The sequence below is a fragment of the Cryptomeria japonica genome, chromosome 4, assembly GCF_030272615.1.
Source record: "Cryptomeria japonica chromosome 4, Sugi_1.0, whole genome shotgun sequence".
Taxonomy (NCBI): domain Eukaryota; kingdom Viridiplantae; phylum Streptophyta; class Pinopsida; order Cupressales; family Cupressaceae; genus Cryptomeria; species Cryptomeria japonica.
Genome location: NC_081408.1, coordinates 432,893,743 through 432,910,372, shown reverse-complemented (window position 1 = coordinate 432,910,372; position 16,630 = coordinate 432,893,743). Strand labels below are relative to the sequence as shown.

At 34.3% G+C, this 16,630-nt stretch overlaps 1 protein-coding gene across 2 annotated transcripts in view; it reads left to right on the top strand.

Annotated features, from left to right (window-relative positions):
* The window catches only part of LOC131030460 (ABC transporter G family member 3), an 83,395-nt gene extending 75,108 nt beyond the window's left edge, over nt 1-8,287 (top strand). Inside the window, exons 9-12 of one of the 2 annotated variants that reach the window (XM_057961300.2) lie at nt 7,212-7,281; nt 7,414-7,484; nt 7,588-7,695; nt 7,803-8,287. In XM_057961300.2, coding sequence (XP_057817283.1) covers nt 7,212-7,281; nt 7,414-7,484; nt 7,588-7,695; nt 7,803-8,042 — 489 coding nt within the window. In that variant the 3' untranslated portion in view covers nt 8,043-8,287. Of the gene's footprint in view, nt 1-7,211; nt 7,485-7,587; nt 7,696-7,802 lie in introns of both variants that reach the window. The other variant, XM_057961295.2, reaches the window with a different exon arrangement.
* Nucleotides 8,288-16,630: the final 8,343 nt, after the last annotated feature.

The following is a 16,630-nucleotide window of genomic DNA, read 5'->3' as shown; positions in this document are numbered from 1 at the left end:
AGTAAAAATATCAAGTCTGACTTGATTACAGATCATTTGACTGATTTATGGAATATTTAAATGCAATGCATTTTATCATTGTTGAGGAAACATGGTTTACATGAATCATGACTGCACTATGATCCATTTTAATTAGACACCCGTGGTTTTATACTGGTATAGTGATTGACAAAATCCACGTGCTTATTTTGCTTGCACTTGACGCTTTCTAAGGCATAGTGTTGATACTTAGACTTGGCAAAAAATTGGTAAGCAATCCTTGACTTGGACTTGTACTTGGTGCCAGAATTTGGTCAAAACTTGGCAAATTCAAAAAATCATGGGAAAATAGCAAATTCCAAGGGAGAAATGAGTATAGCACATTTCATATCAAATTAACTTCAAATGTTTCATATTAAAGATATCGCACCTTTCTCTGACTTTCTTCACCTGTTGTAATGCATACAACGCAGTGCAGTGATTTTTTTTTGCTGATTTTATTCAATCCCCTGAGATGCATACAACATGCCACAATGATTTCCTTTTGCTGTTTCTGTGAATGATTCTTTTTGTATTTGAGGTCATTTTACAATGTATTATGAAAGCTATCATGAAGCAGGCCTTATTGCATCTGGGTTCAAAGAAAGCCAGATATTTTTACAATGTTAGAAGGAATTTTGAGAGTGACTTCTAATCTTACAACCATTGTGCTCATGGCTGCCCCTTATTCATACAAGTGGTATTAGTTTCCTCTTCTTGCCATATCATATTGCAGCAACATATTGTTAAAGTCATACATGTTTATATCTAATGAAAACGTCTTCTGCAGGCTGTCCATGTTGCTCATTTTCCTTATATTGTAAGAATGCACAAATTTGCACTACCCTTTCTTGCTTTGAAACAAGTTGATGTGAAATTCTATTACTGATGCAAGAAATTTGAAAGGCTGAAATCAACACATTACCTTCTACTTTTTTTTTGCTTGTTTAGCATACTTATCCATCCTGAGTGCAACATAATCCTAAACTTGCTCTGCAAGCAGAGTTAGTAACTTGAACACTTCTTGATCCATAGGAAAAACTTGTAGTGCTGACCAAACGTCTTTACAAATGAAAGCATCACGCCCTTATTTCATTTGTAGATCAAATCAATGCTCTATCCAAGTATCAAGAGACATACTCTTACCCTCTAATGGTGGTGTAGTATTTTGTAAGAGCTGTTCTCTCATTGAACTGGGTGCTTTTATGTGCTTCTCTTCCCCTTCTGGCTGCTTATTCTTTCTTTTGGCATTCTTTGGGTCAAGCTTTGGATGAAACCTTTCTAACAATTGTCAACCCTATGTCCTCCAACCTTATATTGAGAACAATAGTTATTAGTTTTACATATAATTTTGGCTTTTTATATACCCTCTGTTTACGAGAGTTGCTTTCATCTTTTCCCATCTGTACTATGGAGCTTATGCTTCTTAGTGGTGTTTGCTTTGCACATCATTCACTAATGGTTACTTCTCCCCACATTTAGTGCAAGGAACAAGAAACCTACATGCTTGTGCAATATGTGCTTTTCTTTTGCAATTGAAATAAAAGGCGGACCCTTTACCTTGTTTCCCCATGTGCCCTTTTATGTCTTTCAGTTTGGCTTGTGGAGATGCAGGTAGATTGAGATCTCCTTGTTTCTTCTTTTCTGATTATAGGTTGTCTTTTTTTGCTCGACTCTGATTGCAGAGTGTCTTTTTGCACTCCTCCCTTCTGTGGAGACATGTCTTTACTCAAGGGTGACTACCATATGTGTAGGTTTGTCCCTGTAGTTGCAAGTTCATCCCCATAAGTGCAAGTTTGTCCCCAACCGTGTCATTTGTAGGAATTTCCTCGTGTGTAGTCTATCTTTTTCTTTGTCCTCTAGAAATAGAGTCTTACACCTTTCTTCTTGTGCAGATTGTTGCTTAAGATTATTTGTCAGCATATAGTCATTTAAAAGACTTTATTTACCAAGAAAAATACTAGTGAATTTTTACCTCCCAAGGGCTGTCTTTGATTGGTGCATTATGTAGGCCTCTTCTTAGAGAATTCATCAATTTCAATGCTCTAATATCGAAGTCCCACATATGGGCTTTTCTTTATTATGATGGGTTAGAGGGTTCCTTGGCCATCTTTCCTAGATGTCTTCCATCATATCCCATCTTCTTTTCCACCTTGGAGCCTAAAGCCTTGGTATGCCTTTCAAACTTGCTAGTAGAATTATTCCATTTAAAACTCGGGGTGAGTTTTTGCCTATCTAAATCTAATGTAATCTTTTTTTCAGTAATTTAATTAAATATTTCGATTAGATTTTATAATTATAACTTATAAATGTTATTTGTAGTTTGTAAATTTTATTGAACTTATAAATTATAAGATTATACCATAAACTATTAAGATAATAAATTTTAATAGATTTAAGTTTCAAAATGTATTTTTAATTTCAATATAATGTTAAAAAATTACTTAAAATATGCATGTGAATTTTTAATTCTTTATTTGTGATAATAATTTGTTACTTTTTTAAATGTCAGTTTTTATATTAATAATTAATTGATAAAATCACTAAATATTATTTGTCCTCTAAAACATGCAGATTGTAATTCAATGGCTCCCCTAAAATCAAAAGCTGAGGGATGAAAACATGTGTCCCGTGATGGTGCTAATCTCAAATGTAACTTGTGTTAGCATCCTTTTATTGGATCATTAACAAGGGTGATGGACCACTTGCTTGGCATTACAAGGGGTGCGGAAGGGGGTGTTATTGCATGTAATCAAGTTACTTTAGAGATTGGAGCTTCTCTAGAGAAAAGAACATTCGTCTTCGATTGTAGGAAAGATGAAATCAGCACAAAAGAAACAAAAAATTAAAAGAGGATGTGTCTAGGTTTCCATCATCTTTTGTGTCTTACTCTTCTACTATGCCCAAGGCTTCAAAAGGGGGTGGAATGTTAAACATGTGGAAAAACAACATATGGATGATGTATTAGTTAATTTGTTTTATTCAGGTGCCATTCCATTCAATGTAGCTAGGAATCCACATTTTTGAAAGGCAAGTAAGAAAGTTGCAAAGTTTGGCAAAGACAATGTACACACCTTCCTCTTTAGAGCCTTTTAGAATAGCTCTTTTATAAAGGTCAAAAGATAGAGTGATTGAGAAATTAGTTGAGGTCAAAGCCTCTTGGAAGGCTAATGGATGGTCAATATATGCCTAAGGCCATTAATTAATGTTTTGGTGGCTTGCTTTCAAGGTGTTGTGTGTTTGAAGGTGACTGACACCATGAACAAAAGAAAAATTCAGAGTATATTTTCACTATAGTAAATGAAGTCATTTTGGAAGTGGGTGTAGAGAATGTGGTTAAGTAATAATTGATAGTGCAACAAATTGTGTGGGAGCCGAGAATATGATTGTAGAGAAGTAACCACAAATATGTTGGAACTCATGTGCAACCCATTGTCTAGATTTGTTGTCATATGACTTGGCTAAGTTTGTATGGGTACATAAAGCAATTCACAAAGGGAGAGCAGTTGCAGATTTTATAAGAAATCACCATCTCACATTGAATTTTTACAGGCAACATGCATCTAAGGAGTTGTTGAGGACTTGTGAAACAAGATTTATTTCATTTTACATCACTTTAAAAATGTTGCTTGAAGAGAAAGCAGCTCTATGATTTGTTATTTGTTCCAATGAGTGGGAGAATTCTGCTCTTTTCAAATGTACTAAGGGGAAGTTATTTTAAAGAGTTTTTGGGAAAGTGCAACAAAAGTTTGAAATGTTTGGGAACCAATTGTTGACATGCTTCATATGTTTGATGGTGACATCCCTTGTCTTAGCATGCTTTATGGGAGCATGGATTATTGCAAGGGATCTCTTTAAAAAGCATTCAATAATGTGGAAGCATATACTACATGAAGATATGAGATACAATTGATTCTAAATAAATAGTGATGCACACACCTTTATATGAAGATATGAGATACAATTGATTCTAAATAAATAGTGATGCACACACCTTTACATGCAACTGCTTGTTATTTGGATCCTAAGCTATTTCAAATTGATAACAAAGTGATTGTGAAGCTATGGAAGAGCTTTATGAAGCTATTAAGAGATTTGAATTAGATCCAATAGCTGCAAGCCTAATTAGAGACCAATGTTGAAATTATAGGACAGAAGAAGGAATATTTGGCATGTCAGTAGCCAAATGTGACGTCACAAGCTGATATCATCGGGGTGGATGGCCTATGGAGTACAAACCTTTGAATTATAATGCTTTGCCATTTGAAAATTGAATCAAGGAGCAAGTTCATCAGCTTGTCTAAAGATTTAGAGTTGCTTTGAAAGCATTTCATTCCAAAAAAAGGAACAAATCGATGGTTGGAAAGTCAGGAGATTTTGATTTATTATTTTGATTGATTAGTCAGGAGATTTTGATTATGTTCACAGTAATTTGCAATTTTATGTGAAGAAATCAACAAAACACTCTACCTTTGTAATTGTTTTTCTGAACTATATTATCAAATCTGCCTACAGATCAGCCGGTTTTGAGTTCAATTTGAACCAGACTTGTGATTTGGCTTGATCTGCCTGCAAGTACAGTCGGGAGGTGGGGGGATGGGGTTGGGTTCATTTGGGATGAACTTGTGTAGGATTTGGTGAACCCAGGCAAACCTAGAGCGAATCCATCCACTTTTTGTGTTTTTAAAAAGTTTCCGACCTTTGACATTGTGTTTTAATAAATTATGAAAATGGTATGCACTGTGAAGGTCTATGTAGTTTTGAAGGTCTTCATTTGGGCTTGGTGGCGGGGACTTTGCCCCTCGACCCTGTTCTATATTCCTCGTTGGGGGCGCTTCCCCCAGACTTCCTGCAAGGGGTGCTGCCCCTAGACACCTGCATTGCCCCTTGATCCTGTTTGGGGTACTTTTCCCAAAATCCCATGAAGCTGTAGGATATGGAGCCAAAGCGATTTGACTTGGATGGTTCCACTTTCCAACATGTTACACTTGAATTCAAAAAGTGAGCACAATTTTAGTGCGAGTGGCAGTGGCACTGCTTTTGGTTCCCCAAATGTTCCTGCATCATCTAATGTCAATGATGATGCTGGTGTTGATGATTTAAAAATTCCTTGTGATGCTGAAAATTGATCTTAGAACCTGATATTATTATTATTCTAATATTGAACCTGAAGTTTGAACAATGAAAATTTAATATATATATATATATGTAAGAACTGTGATTTTACTTACCGGCCAGGCACAGCCTGCCCGCCATGCATCTATGTTGTGACCATATATATATATATATAAGAACCACGATTTTACTTACCGGCCAGGCATAGCCTGCCCGCCATGCATCTATGTTGTGACCATGATCCCTATGACCGAGTGGAAAGAGTACTTTCCACTTTCCATTTTCCAAATAGTGTGTGGTGGCCTTTCATGTATGTATTAAAGAATAACAACACCCAGTCGGGCCTGCTAATGATGGCGGTACAGATGGATAAATGAGTGAGTAGTTCTTCTGTGCTTATAATGCCTATTGGGCGGGAACAGCAGGCAGGCCTCAAGACCGACATCATACCTGCATGACCTGTTACACAGGTGATGGAAGGGTTGGTATAACGTATATTTTGGTTTCCATACCAGAACTGGTAGCATAGTTACTGAACTCATAGTGTTGAGACTTGGGCATGGCAAGCTGTTTTTTTATTTGATTTTGGACTTGGGGGGGGGGGGGCGGGGGGGAACGCTCAGCAACTTGGCAATTAAAATATATATATGAAAAAAGTTCTAATGTTTTTGTTTGTTTGAAAATTTCAAGTTGATTTTCTCTCTTGGTTGCAGACTTGCCTAGTTTGTGACTTGGACTCAGATCTGCAAGATCTTGCTGAGGCTTAACACATTGGCTGAACATCTAAAGTATATTTGATACACTTTTTGAAGTGAATTTATGTTTCTGAGGAAGTTGCATAGCTTATATTGTCAAGCTTTCTATTCAGTTTAATTTCAGAAACAAATTTAAAGGTTTTGAGAAGCCTTTCTCAGGAGCCTCCGGAATCAGTTGATTTGAAGAAATGATAGTCCATATTCAATTATGGTGTATACAAAGAAAGAGTATATTCTTCTGTTTGTCATGCATTATTTACAATGCCATGTATTTGTGAATGTATATTTGTAAAGGACATGCATTGAATTTTTAGCGACTGTCCTTTCAAACACCACATTGGCCAGTTAAACATTATTTAAGGAACTTTGGGAGATGTCTGATGAAATATTTTGTGTGGGGAAATGGAACAACCAAATATCATAATTCATAAAGCTTCCGAGAATAATGCTTATTCATATATTTTTCAGAAGAATGAAGTGTGATTTTAATTTCTACTGATTTTCATTAAGGATGCAGCTTGTTCCCGGGACTTGTCACTTATGAAGCATAAGTTCACTCTTTTCAAGCGTTTATTGTAAATGAACTAAAAAATAGACTTTTCTTATGACATTTTTGGTGAAAGTTAGAACTGTGTTGCTTGTATTACAGCATCCAGCAGTTTTCTGTACATTTTAATCAAAGGTAAGAAAATAACTAACCTGTTGTGGGCACTCGTTGTGCATATTGAATGATCAGCAATTTCTCCATTGACTTGGGAACTCATGTTGAACTGAGTTTTCCTATCCAAAGGCTGGATACGTTGTTCCTAATCAGTATTCATTTCATCTTTACATGAAATCTCTGTCTTGTACAGGCCAGTTGTGATTGCTTAGCTCTGCTAGTAATCAAGTTGCGTAGAATTTGGTAAAACCTTTGATGCTTATTGTTTTCCAGGGTTGTGCTTAAAACAAACTGCAAAGATAATGGAGAAGCTTTGGTCTTCTAGTTGTGCCCGTATCCTTCACTACTTTGCTAATTTTCTGATTATGCAACCAATTTCTATCTGTTTTTCTTGGAAGGGAATTATTTTTTGCTTGACTGGGTTTCAAACTTAGCCTGTAAAAGAAAATGATCTTAAGCATGGTTAAAAATGAATTATAATCATAGTTCTTCACATTTTCTTAGAAATGTTTTGAAAATGAAAAGTATTGTGAACTGCAGAAAATGGTCTTGAGCATAGCTAATTCGGAATTGTAATAATAACTCTTTACATTTGCTTAGAAAATGTTTAAAAATAAATATGTTTTATATGTTACTAATATGAATAGTATTGTGGACTGCAGGTTTTCATGCATGAAAAATCAAACAGGCACACAGGAGCCTTTGTATTTTCCTTGGGGAACTTGTTTGCCTGTATTCCTTTCTTATTTCTCATCTCGCTTTCCTGTTCCCTGATCATCTACTTCCTTCTTGGGATGCGTTCGGCTTTTGGCTTGTTCATGTATTTCATGTTAAACTTCTTTCTTTGCCTTCTAATAAATGAAGGCCTGCAGATGGTTGTTGCATCAGTGTTGCCACAGTTATTTAAAGGAATTATCACAATTGTGTTTTTGCAGGTAAGTAGCAGCCTGTTACATACCACCTTGACTTTATTTACCCTTTTTTTCAAATGCCTTTCTTTCAGTGCAAACTATTTTGAGAGTTCTATGTACTTTGCAGGGTATTATGATGCTTGCTGCGGGTTATTTCAGGCTTAGAGAGGAACTACCTCGGCCAGTCTGGAAGTATCCTTTATCTTACCTTGCTTTTCACACTTATGCCATAGAGGTAAGGGCAATAACTCTATATTTGTTTCTATTTCTACATATGGTGTCCTCTTTATAAAATTTACCTTTGTTAGTGCTAACTTAAAGTTATTTCTTCATATGTGCCAGGGTCTCCTAGAAAATGAATACACAGGAACATCCTTTGCAGTTGGTCAGATTAGATCCATACCTGGAGATCAGGCTGTTCATGATTCTTATAACATTTCTAGTTCAAGAAATGCAAAGTGGCTAAACCTACTTATTCTGGCTGTCATAGCCATTGGATATCGGATCATTTTGTTTTTTTCACTTCATTTTGAAGTAAGACGCAAAGCTTTGTCTATTAAATACTGTAAACAAGATAAATAACCTTCCTAATGAAGGCAAGAAATTATTTTCCTTACCAGAAATTTGTCCTTATAAAATAAGGAGCTGGCAAATATTAGTGTACAGTTTGTGCTATTGGTTCAAGCAAATTAGTTCTAGGCATACAGAGTACTACAATTTTGATTGGCAATACCAACTGGGCTTTTGCTGGAATGACATACTTCGTTCTTATGAACAATCTGATAAGTCAGTATTATTCTTTCATTTAAGATTGTGATTTTCCTGTAGCTATTATGATTTCTAGTTTGTCAACAAATGCATATGCATGCATGTATATGTAAGACTGAGGGAGGAGAAAGTCGCAACTGTTCAGGTAAAAGTTTTCATAGGAAAAATGCTAATATTGGAGAAATTAACATTTACAAGAATATAGGCAGATTTATTTATTTTTATTTGTAATTAATATATAAAACTATAAATAACTTACTAAGAATTTCAATATTGCCTTGATAAATCTCTTTCACTATGAAAAAAAGGAAAATAAATTTTTTTAATTTATAGCTGGACATTCAGATTGCCTGTCTAATGACTAGTCAAAGTAACAAATAGGTGCATGACCTTTTGCACGTGATCCAACCAACTACTTGTGCTCAAGGGAGCATATGCTATGTACTTGCTAGAGAAAAGCTAGCCCTGGTGAATCGAAGGGTGCCTTAGGCACAAGAATCCACAACTGCATATCTAAATATAGCATATCAGGGTTTAAAGACCTGTAAAGCCTCTGCACCTTGAATGATTAGAACATGGCGAGAATGAAAACTTATTGCCACAATTTGCCGGCTGATACCATAAATAATTGAATAAATCGTTTATCCATGTTGCAATATTCATGTCCCCAAACATTCCAGACGGTAGTTGAACCACAAACCTGAACTCCTAAACTTTTGCCAAAGGTTTCCGAGTGATGAAACATCTTTGCGTATTCTTTCCAACATTGAAAACTCTGATAAGAAGCTTTACCAGGCATCAGTAAGATGATGTGGATGTGTAGTGGCTTCTAGCAGGATGAAGAAAAATTAGCATACTGCACAGATGTGTGTTGGCCTAGCAATGAAATAGAAAAGATACTAGATGACAATGAGATGGTGTGAGGTGTTTAAGTGAGTATATGGCAACAAGAAGGCAAGAGGAGTTTCCAATGAAGATGCCCAAGAATAAGAGAGGACATGAAACATGCGAGTCTCTGTAGAAGTTTACCATAGTCATGTGATCAAATCTCCTGCATGATAAACTCAAAAAAAAAAAGAGATGGAGTGAGAAGCCACTTTATAAATTGAACAGTTGCATGATCATTCAATAATTCTTCTACATGCTAGTCATTTGTACCGATCTCTTCCTGCCAAGCAAGCACTTAATTCTTCTGCTAAACTCAGAATATAATTTTGTCAAAAATTGTAGTGTTGAATTGCATTGAAATCTCCAAATCAAAGCCTTCAAGACTAAAACTTGTAATCCCCTTGCCCTTTTGAAAGAAAAATCTTAAAAGACCAAGACTATTAAGAATGATTTCAAGGCAAGTCTTCAAGATTAAGGGTAGTGCAAATATATCTTAAAACAAGTTACTTTTAAAATAAAAATTAAGTAGTTTATCCAAATATTGATTAGTAGATAGTTAGGATACACTAACAATCTCCTTGAGGGGCTCCAGCAAAGTAGAGAACATCAAAACTGAAATGTTAGTTAAAGACACGATAGGATTTACTATCGCAAATGCAAGACTACACAGTGGTCCACAAAGGTGAAAACAGAGAAACCAAAAATGTAGCAAAAAGGTGAGCATGCGTTAAAAGGATTTGTAAGATATTATGAAATATGTACATCTTTTAAGTCAGAAATGGGAATGCGATTTTCTAAGAATCTTGGATATGAAATGACAAAATGTTCGTATAAAACATGTCAAGAAGTTCGAAAACTGGCAATGACACCTTTAATCAAAGGTCTGATTGGCATAAGCACTTACAATCTTATTGGCCAAGCACTAAATAAAATGGTTTTATTATTTTAATAAGGGAGTATGTTTTAACACAGTTAGTAAGTGCACATATGCAAGTTTTGCATACACACAATTGATGCCTGTGAATTTTACCAGCATATAATTTATGTTGTGAACTTTTACATGCTTGCAAGTGTATGTATGCAAGTTTTGTTAAATTTTGCATGTGTGCATACAAATGAATGTATTTCTACCACTAAATAGAATATGTGTAAGTGTATATATGGAACTAAATTGTATACATGCAAGTGCATCCCTGAAAGTTTGGTTGATTTTGTATGCATACAATCATGTCTAGAAGTACTGCATGCATATAAATGCATGTATTCAATTAAATAAAAATATATAAGTTTATGTATTGAACTAAATTGCATACATGTGAGTGTATGTTTGCAACTAGTTTACACATCCTATACTTAATCATCCCCCCCTCATTCATAATACATATGCAAAAGCATATGGATTTCAAAGAATCGACGTTGTTCAATTAATCAAGGAGACAAAGCTCCTTTAAATAGAGTTACAAAGACGATGTTTCTAAAAGAAACAATCGTTAACTAGAGGTGAAATTAGAAACAACTTAAATGACCATTAATAACACAAAGAGAAAGATATTATTCTAATACTCTCCCTTAATGGTCATCGTTCTAACTACCAAGAGAAATAATAGAGAAGGTTGCCCCCTTTTTCTCAAAACACGCTGCAACAGAAGACAAGAGCCTGCCACTAACTCTGCCACTTGAGATGAGTCTGCTACCAACCCTCCCAGAAACTGCAAAACTTCTGGAGATACCCAAAACAACATCAACCGTTCAACCTGATGTTGGAGAACTGTCCCTCCCTGTAACCTGAGACACACCAAGAACAACTGTCACGATTTTGAGGAAAAAATTAGCAAACCCTCCAAACTATTGCAGATGAGCAAGATGCCCGAAAATAGACTGCAAATAAGAGACTAGTGCAGATGTTCGCACAACAACTCCAGGTGCGACGAAAAAGGAGACTGCAACAAAGTACAATTTTTGAGGAAAAAATCATAAACCCTCATGATTTTTTTAATTTTTTTTACAGGGACAATATTTAAAAACCCACAGAGAATTTGTTTTTTTTAGGACAAAATTATTAAAACCCACAGATTTTTTCAAGGGAAAAAATATTAAAACCCATAAGAATTTTTTTTAGGTAAAAAAATATTAAAAACCGAAACAAACATCGATGCCCATAAGCCATCTTCACGCTTTTCGAGGCACGAAAAACGAGGTACTAAGAAGATGCTAAGTGCACAAAACCTGACTGCCTTCCAACATCAAGTTGGTCAATAATGCCATCTTGCACGTTTCCCAATGCACAGAAAATGAAAAACTAAGAAGAGGCGTTGGCACGAAATTCAAAAAATTCGAATCTCAATGTAGAAACAGAGACAGATGCAGGTACAGACTTCAAAAAATGAAGTGCGGCGGGCACGAATTTCAAGAAATTTTTTTTGGCTAACCCAAAAAAATCCGAAGACAACCCAGAAATCTTTGTGAAAAACCCAGAATGAATCTGTTGTCAGAATCTGGATCTAATGGCTCAAAAATCGAGGCACCCATAAAATTTTGACGACGACCTAGTTGAGATCTCGAAAAACCCACCACGAATCTGTATTCAGAAATTTTTTTGACTGAATCTGGAGGGTCAAAACCCTAGCCGAAAATGTAGATTTCCATCCAAAAATGGCAGAAAAAAAAAATCTGTAGGCGGGAAAAAAACGCGTCGCGTGGTTGCACGAAATGCAAAAGACGGGTCGCGGTAGAGGGCAGAAAATAGCGAGAAAACCCTCCAAAACGAATTGCCAAAGTAGCAATTTCGAATAAACAAAGAAATTTTTCAAAAAAAACTATTAAAAATTCATGACGAATTTTTAATTGAAAAATTATTTCGAAAATAACCTGGCTCTGATACCATAATACAGATGCAAAAGCATATGGATTTCAAAGAATCGATGTTGTTCAATTAATCAAGGAGACAAAGCTCCTTTAAATAGAGTTACAAAGACGATGTTTCTAAAAGAAACAATCATTAACTAGAGGTGAAATTAGAAACAACTTAAATGACCATTAATAACACAAAGAGAAAGATATTATTCTAATAATTCATTCTCACTTTTATTCTTCATTTTTCATGCCAATTTTACAAATTGATTTTATATACATTGCAAAATAAGGATTATGTCTCAAGACTATCATCTATGTATGTTAAGTCATACACAAACACATAATCATCTCCCCCTTATTCATTCTCACTCTTATTCTTCATTCCTCACACCAATTGCATGCTTGCCTATACAAATTGATTGTATATATGTTGCAAAATAAGAATTATGTCTCAAACTCTCATATGTATATCTTCAAGTCACAAACACACACACATTTCCTTTTGGCTTTTGATTGAGATTTTTAAAAATTAGCTTGTTTACTTAAAAAATGATTGGTTTACCATTAATCGATATGGGAAATTGCTTATTTTGTTATCTTTAGCAAGTTCTATTGAGTGGATATTTGACACCTTAATAGGTTAGGAAAAGTGACAAGATCAATTAATTTCTCCGGAAAGGAAATCAACCTTTAACATAAATTTATTCACCTCATGGCCTCTATTACTAGGTCACGACGGTGCAAGATAATTAATTGATCTATGTAGTTGTTCCCTTTCCAGATTAGTCTATTCTATAAGAGTCTTGATGATCAATCCATAATACTTTGTGAAACAAATGATTTGCTTCCCAAAATGTAAAAGTCCTCAACTAATGTATTTGCTGATAAATGAAGTTCTTAGAGTAAGGATGTGTTTGGAAAAAATAAAATTAAATGTTGTTTTATTGAAATTCAGACATCAATATTTCACAATTCTATAACTACAAACTGTTCAGTTCATAAGGTTTAATTCTGTATAAATTTTGCAGTAGGCATACATTGTCTTTACACTCATTGCACATTAGGAATCTGTACATTTAAATTAAGCATTTGAACAGTTAATTGGAAGGGTTCATGGTGCACCTGGTGGATAAACTGTGATCGCCAATTATAAATTAGACGTTGGCGCCAAACTTGTTGCAGAACTCTACAACAGGGACGTCATATATTCCTCAACGGACAGGACAGAGGAAAGCACCCACGGTTGCAGACAGATTACCAAAATTTGTACCACTGAAAAATCTTCATATACGAACAAGACAGAATCACAGGGTCTTCACGACATGCGTAATGTTTGGTAGCACTTACCAACATCTCCACACGGTGACTGCAACCACCACGCCACTTCACGACATTACTAGTTAGAACAAGCTTTAATATTTACGCGCTATAATCCCGATATCGGGTTACAGAAGCACGGGGAAACAATTTGCGTTGAGTGCCGAGCTTGGTTCATACACCAAGTTCTTCGACGATAGTATACCCAATCTTGCAGTGTAGAAAAATGCACACACCCGCATCACAACACACAGGAGTCATTCCGTAAGAAGAAGTTCATGCTGTTTCAGTGAATATTAATTCCACTTTAGAATCATACGAACCACTAGGGCAGTCTTCCAACTGATGAAAGGCAAAATAGTCTAAACGTGTATATCCTTACACGCAGGTTTCACAATCTTCCATTTGCTGATCTCATTCCCAAATCTCTCCCTCCTTAAATCAAACCCAAAGGTAGTTCGAGAAAACCTGTTTCCAAATTGAATCGAACTAACCAATAAGTCCATTTCAATTATTTAGAACTATCGATAAACTATCGAATAGTTTAGGAACTTATTAATTAATTTATATTAATCAAATGGATAATTAATATAAAATAATTAATATTACAAAAATCATTTATTAATTAATTAATTTATATCAGTAAATTGAAAACTAATATAAAAGAATTAATATGCTAGTCTAGTCTAGACTTAGACTTGGAATTTATTAGGGGATATTACACAAAATGGTGAATATTTTGATTTGACAAATATATATGACCATATTTAAACTTTTAATTTTCAGATTTAACAACTTTAGATATTCAATTTCTATATTTGATCCTTATAACAATATTTCAATTAATTTGCCTTAAAATGATTACTATCTAAGATTTAACAAATTTTAAGAAAACAATGTTGTAGTTGCCTTCTTATATTTTGATGCCAAATTTTTAGCAACATCATTGTACACAAACCCTCAATCTACACATTTTATAGTAGATTTTTAAATTTTGTTTGGGATTAATTCTCTTTTTATTTTGTTTCTTACAAAAAAAAGAGTTAAAGTTATAGAAAAGAATTATTTCAAGTTAAGTTTTCAAGGTTAAGATTAGTGCAAATATATCTTTCAAACAAATTACTTTAAAAATAATAATTAAATAATTTAATCAACTATTGTTAGGATACACTAACAATCTCTTTGTCTAGCAAAATAGAAAACATCAAAACTACCACAAATAAGTACAAGAAAAGCTAGTTGAAAACATGGAACCTAGAATGTGGCAAAAGGTGAGATCATGTGAATTTTTTTTAAAAGATATTATGAAATATGTACACCTTTTAAGTACATAAATGGGAATGCCGACTTTCTAAGAATCTTGAACATGAAATGACACAAAATGTTCATATAAAACATATCAATAAGCTTGAAAACTAGTAATGACACCTTTAGGTGTCATCAATTATTTGATTGGCATAAACACCTACAATCTTATTGGCAAAGCATTAAATAAAATGGTTTCAGTAGTTTAATAAAATAGTATATTTGAACACACCTTATAAGTGCATACAAATTTTCAAGCATATAATTATATGTTGTGAATTTCTACATGCATGCAAGTGTGTGTCTGCAAGTTTTCTTAAATTTTGTATAGATACAACTATATGCCTACAAGTAATGCATACAAATGAAAGTATGTATACCATTAAATAGAATATGTGTAAGTGTATATATGGAACTAAATTGTATACATGCAAGTGTATGTTTGCTAGTTTGGTTAATTTTGCATGCTTACAATTATATGTCTGGAAGTATTGCATAAATACAAATGTATGTGTGCAACTAAATAGAAATAGATAAGTATATATATGGAACTAAATTGCATACATGTACGTTTATGTTTGCAAATTTTCTACACCCTATACTTAATCATCTCTCCCTCATTTATTCTCATTTTTGTTCTTCATTTTTCATGCCAATTGCATGATTGCTTTTACAAATTGATTGTATATACATTGTAAAATGATGAAGGGCTAAAAACCCTCTCAAATGACACATGCAAATAATCTAAAGATTTGACTTAAAATCTAATATGGGTATTCTCCTAACCCAAAACACATACAAAATGCAACTCAAATATGCACATAAGTATAGAAAGTAGAAAACCACTTCTCAAAAATGAAAATTCATTTGTAAATATGCAAATACATTGCATAGAAACCTTATAGGCTTCAAATAACACTCCAAAATTAGGTAAAAATCATATAGAATTCATCACAATAACTAGAAGAAATTTCAAGCTAAAACACTTCTTCCCCTCATTCATCTTGCTGCAATGCTAACTTTTGAACCTTCAACCTGCAACAAGATTCAACGTGGCTTCATATCTTAAGCCTAAATTATACCCATAATCATATTTCTCCATCTTCAAATCTGCTATCTCTTCAAAGACAAATTTCTTCTTTCTCTCATTTTTTTTTTCAATAAATCTCAAAATGGGGATCATAAAATGAATGTTGAAACTTGTCTTTTAACCACCATAGTTACCAAAACCTATTTTTGGTAACCCCCAAAAAGTCACTCCCAAACAACGGAAGTTCATCTTCCCAACTCATAAATTGCCTTGAAATATTTTGGATGCTTTGTCTACTCCACCTCCAAACCTGCCAAGAATATTAGTCCACTATGCCATTAACTCCACTCAACATGACCCCAATATCGAGACTGCTCAATCACTCATTCTTGGGCACCCATTTTTGAATATTTAGCAATAAAGAAAGTATCTTTGAGTCAAGGCAAGTTGTAACTCACATTTCCCATGCCCAAAAATGAATCTTCCAAATTTGAGGTTAAATATGCCAAATTAAAATTTGAATCTTTTCCACAATGAATTATCCTACATCAAACATACAAGGTAATTTCAAATGTTACATGAGTTAAAATTATAAATATTTATAGACTATGAGCTTATCCCCTATTTCCATTTTCCATACTCAAGGCCTTACAAAGCCTCAAGAACACAATTTTTTTTTAAAACCCTTAGGTTTTATGCGTGTAAAGTGCTTCACATTTGATAATTTGTTTACAAAACCCTCAACACATGTAAACTACCTCAAATTTGGTGATCTAAATACAAAACCCTCTTACAATATTTACAAATGTTATTGCATACTGCCTCCTTTAGTGATATATTCACAACCACAAGAATCTTAGCTCCTCAAACCCTCTAAAAAGTTCTTGTAAGTTGCATGTACATATAGAACAAAGCTCACACACTGCACCCTCATGTCCTAGTGCAAACTGCCTCACATTCGATGCTCTACCTGCACAATAAGGAACTCTTGCTCTAATACCATTGATGA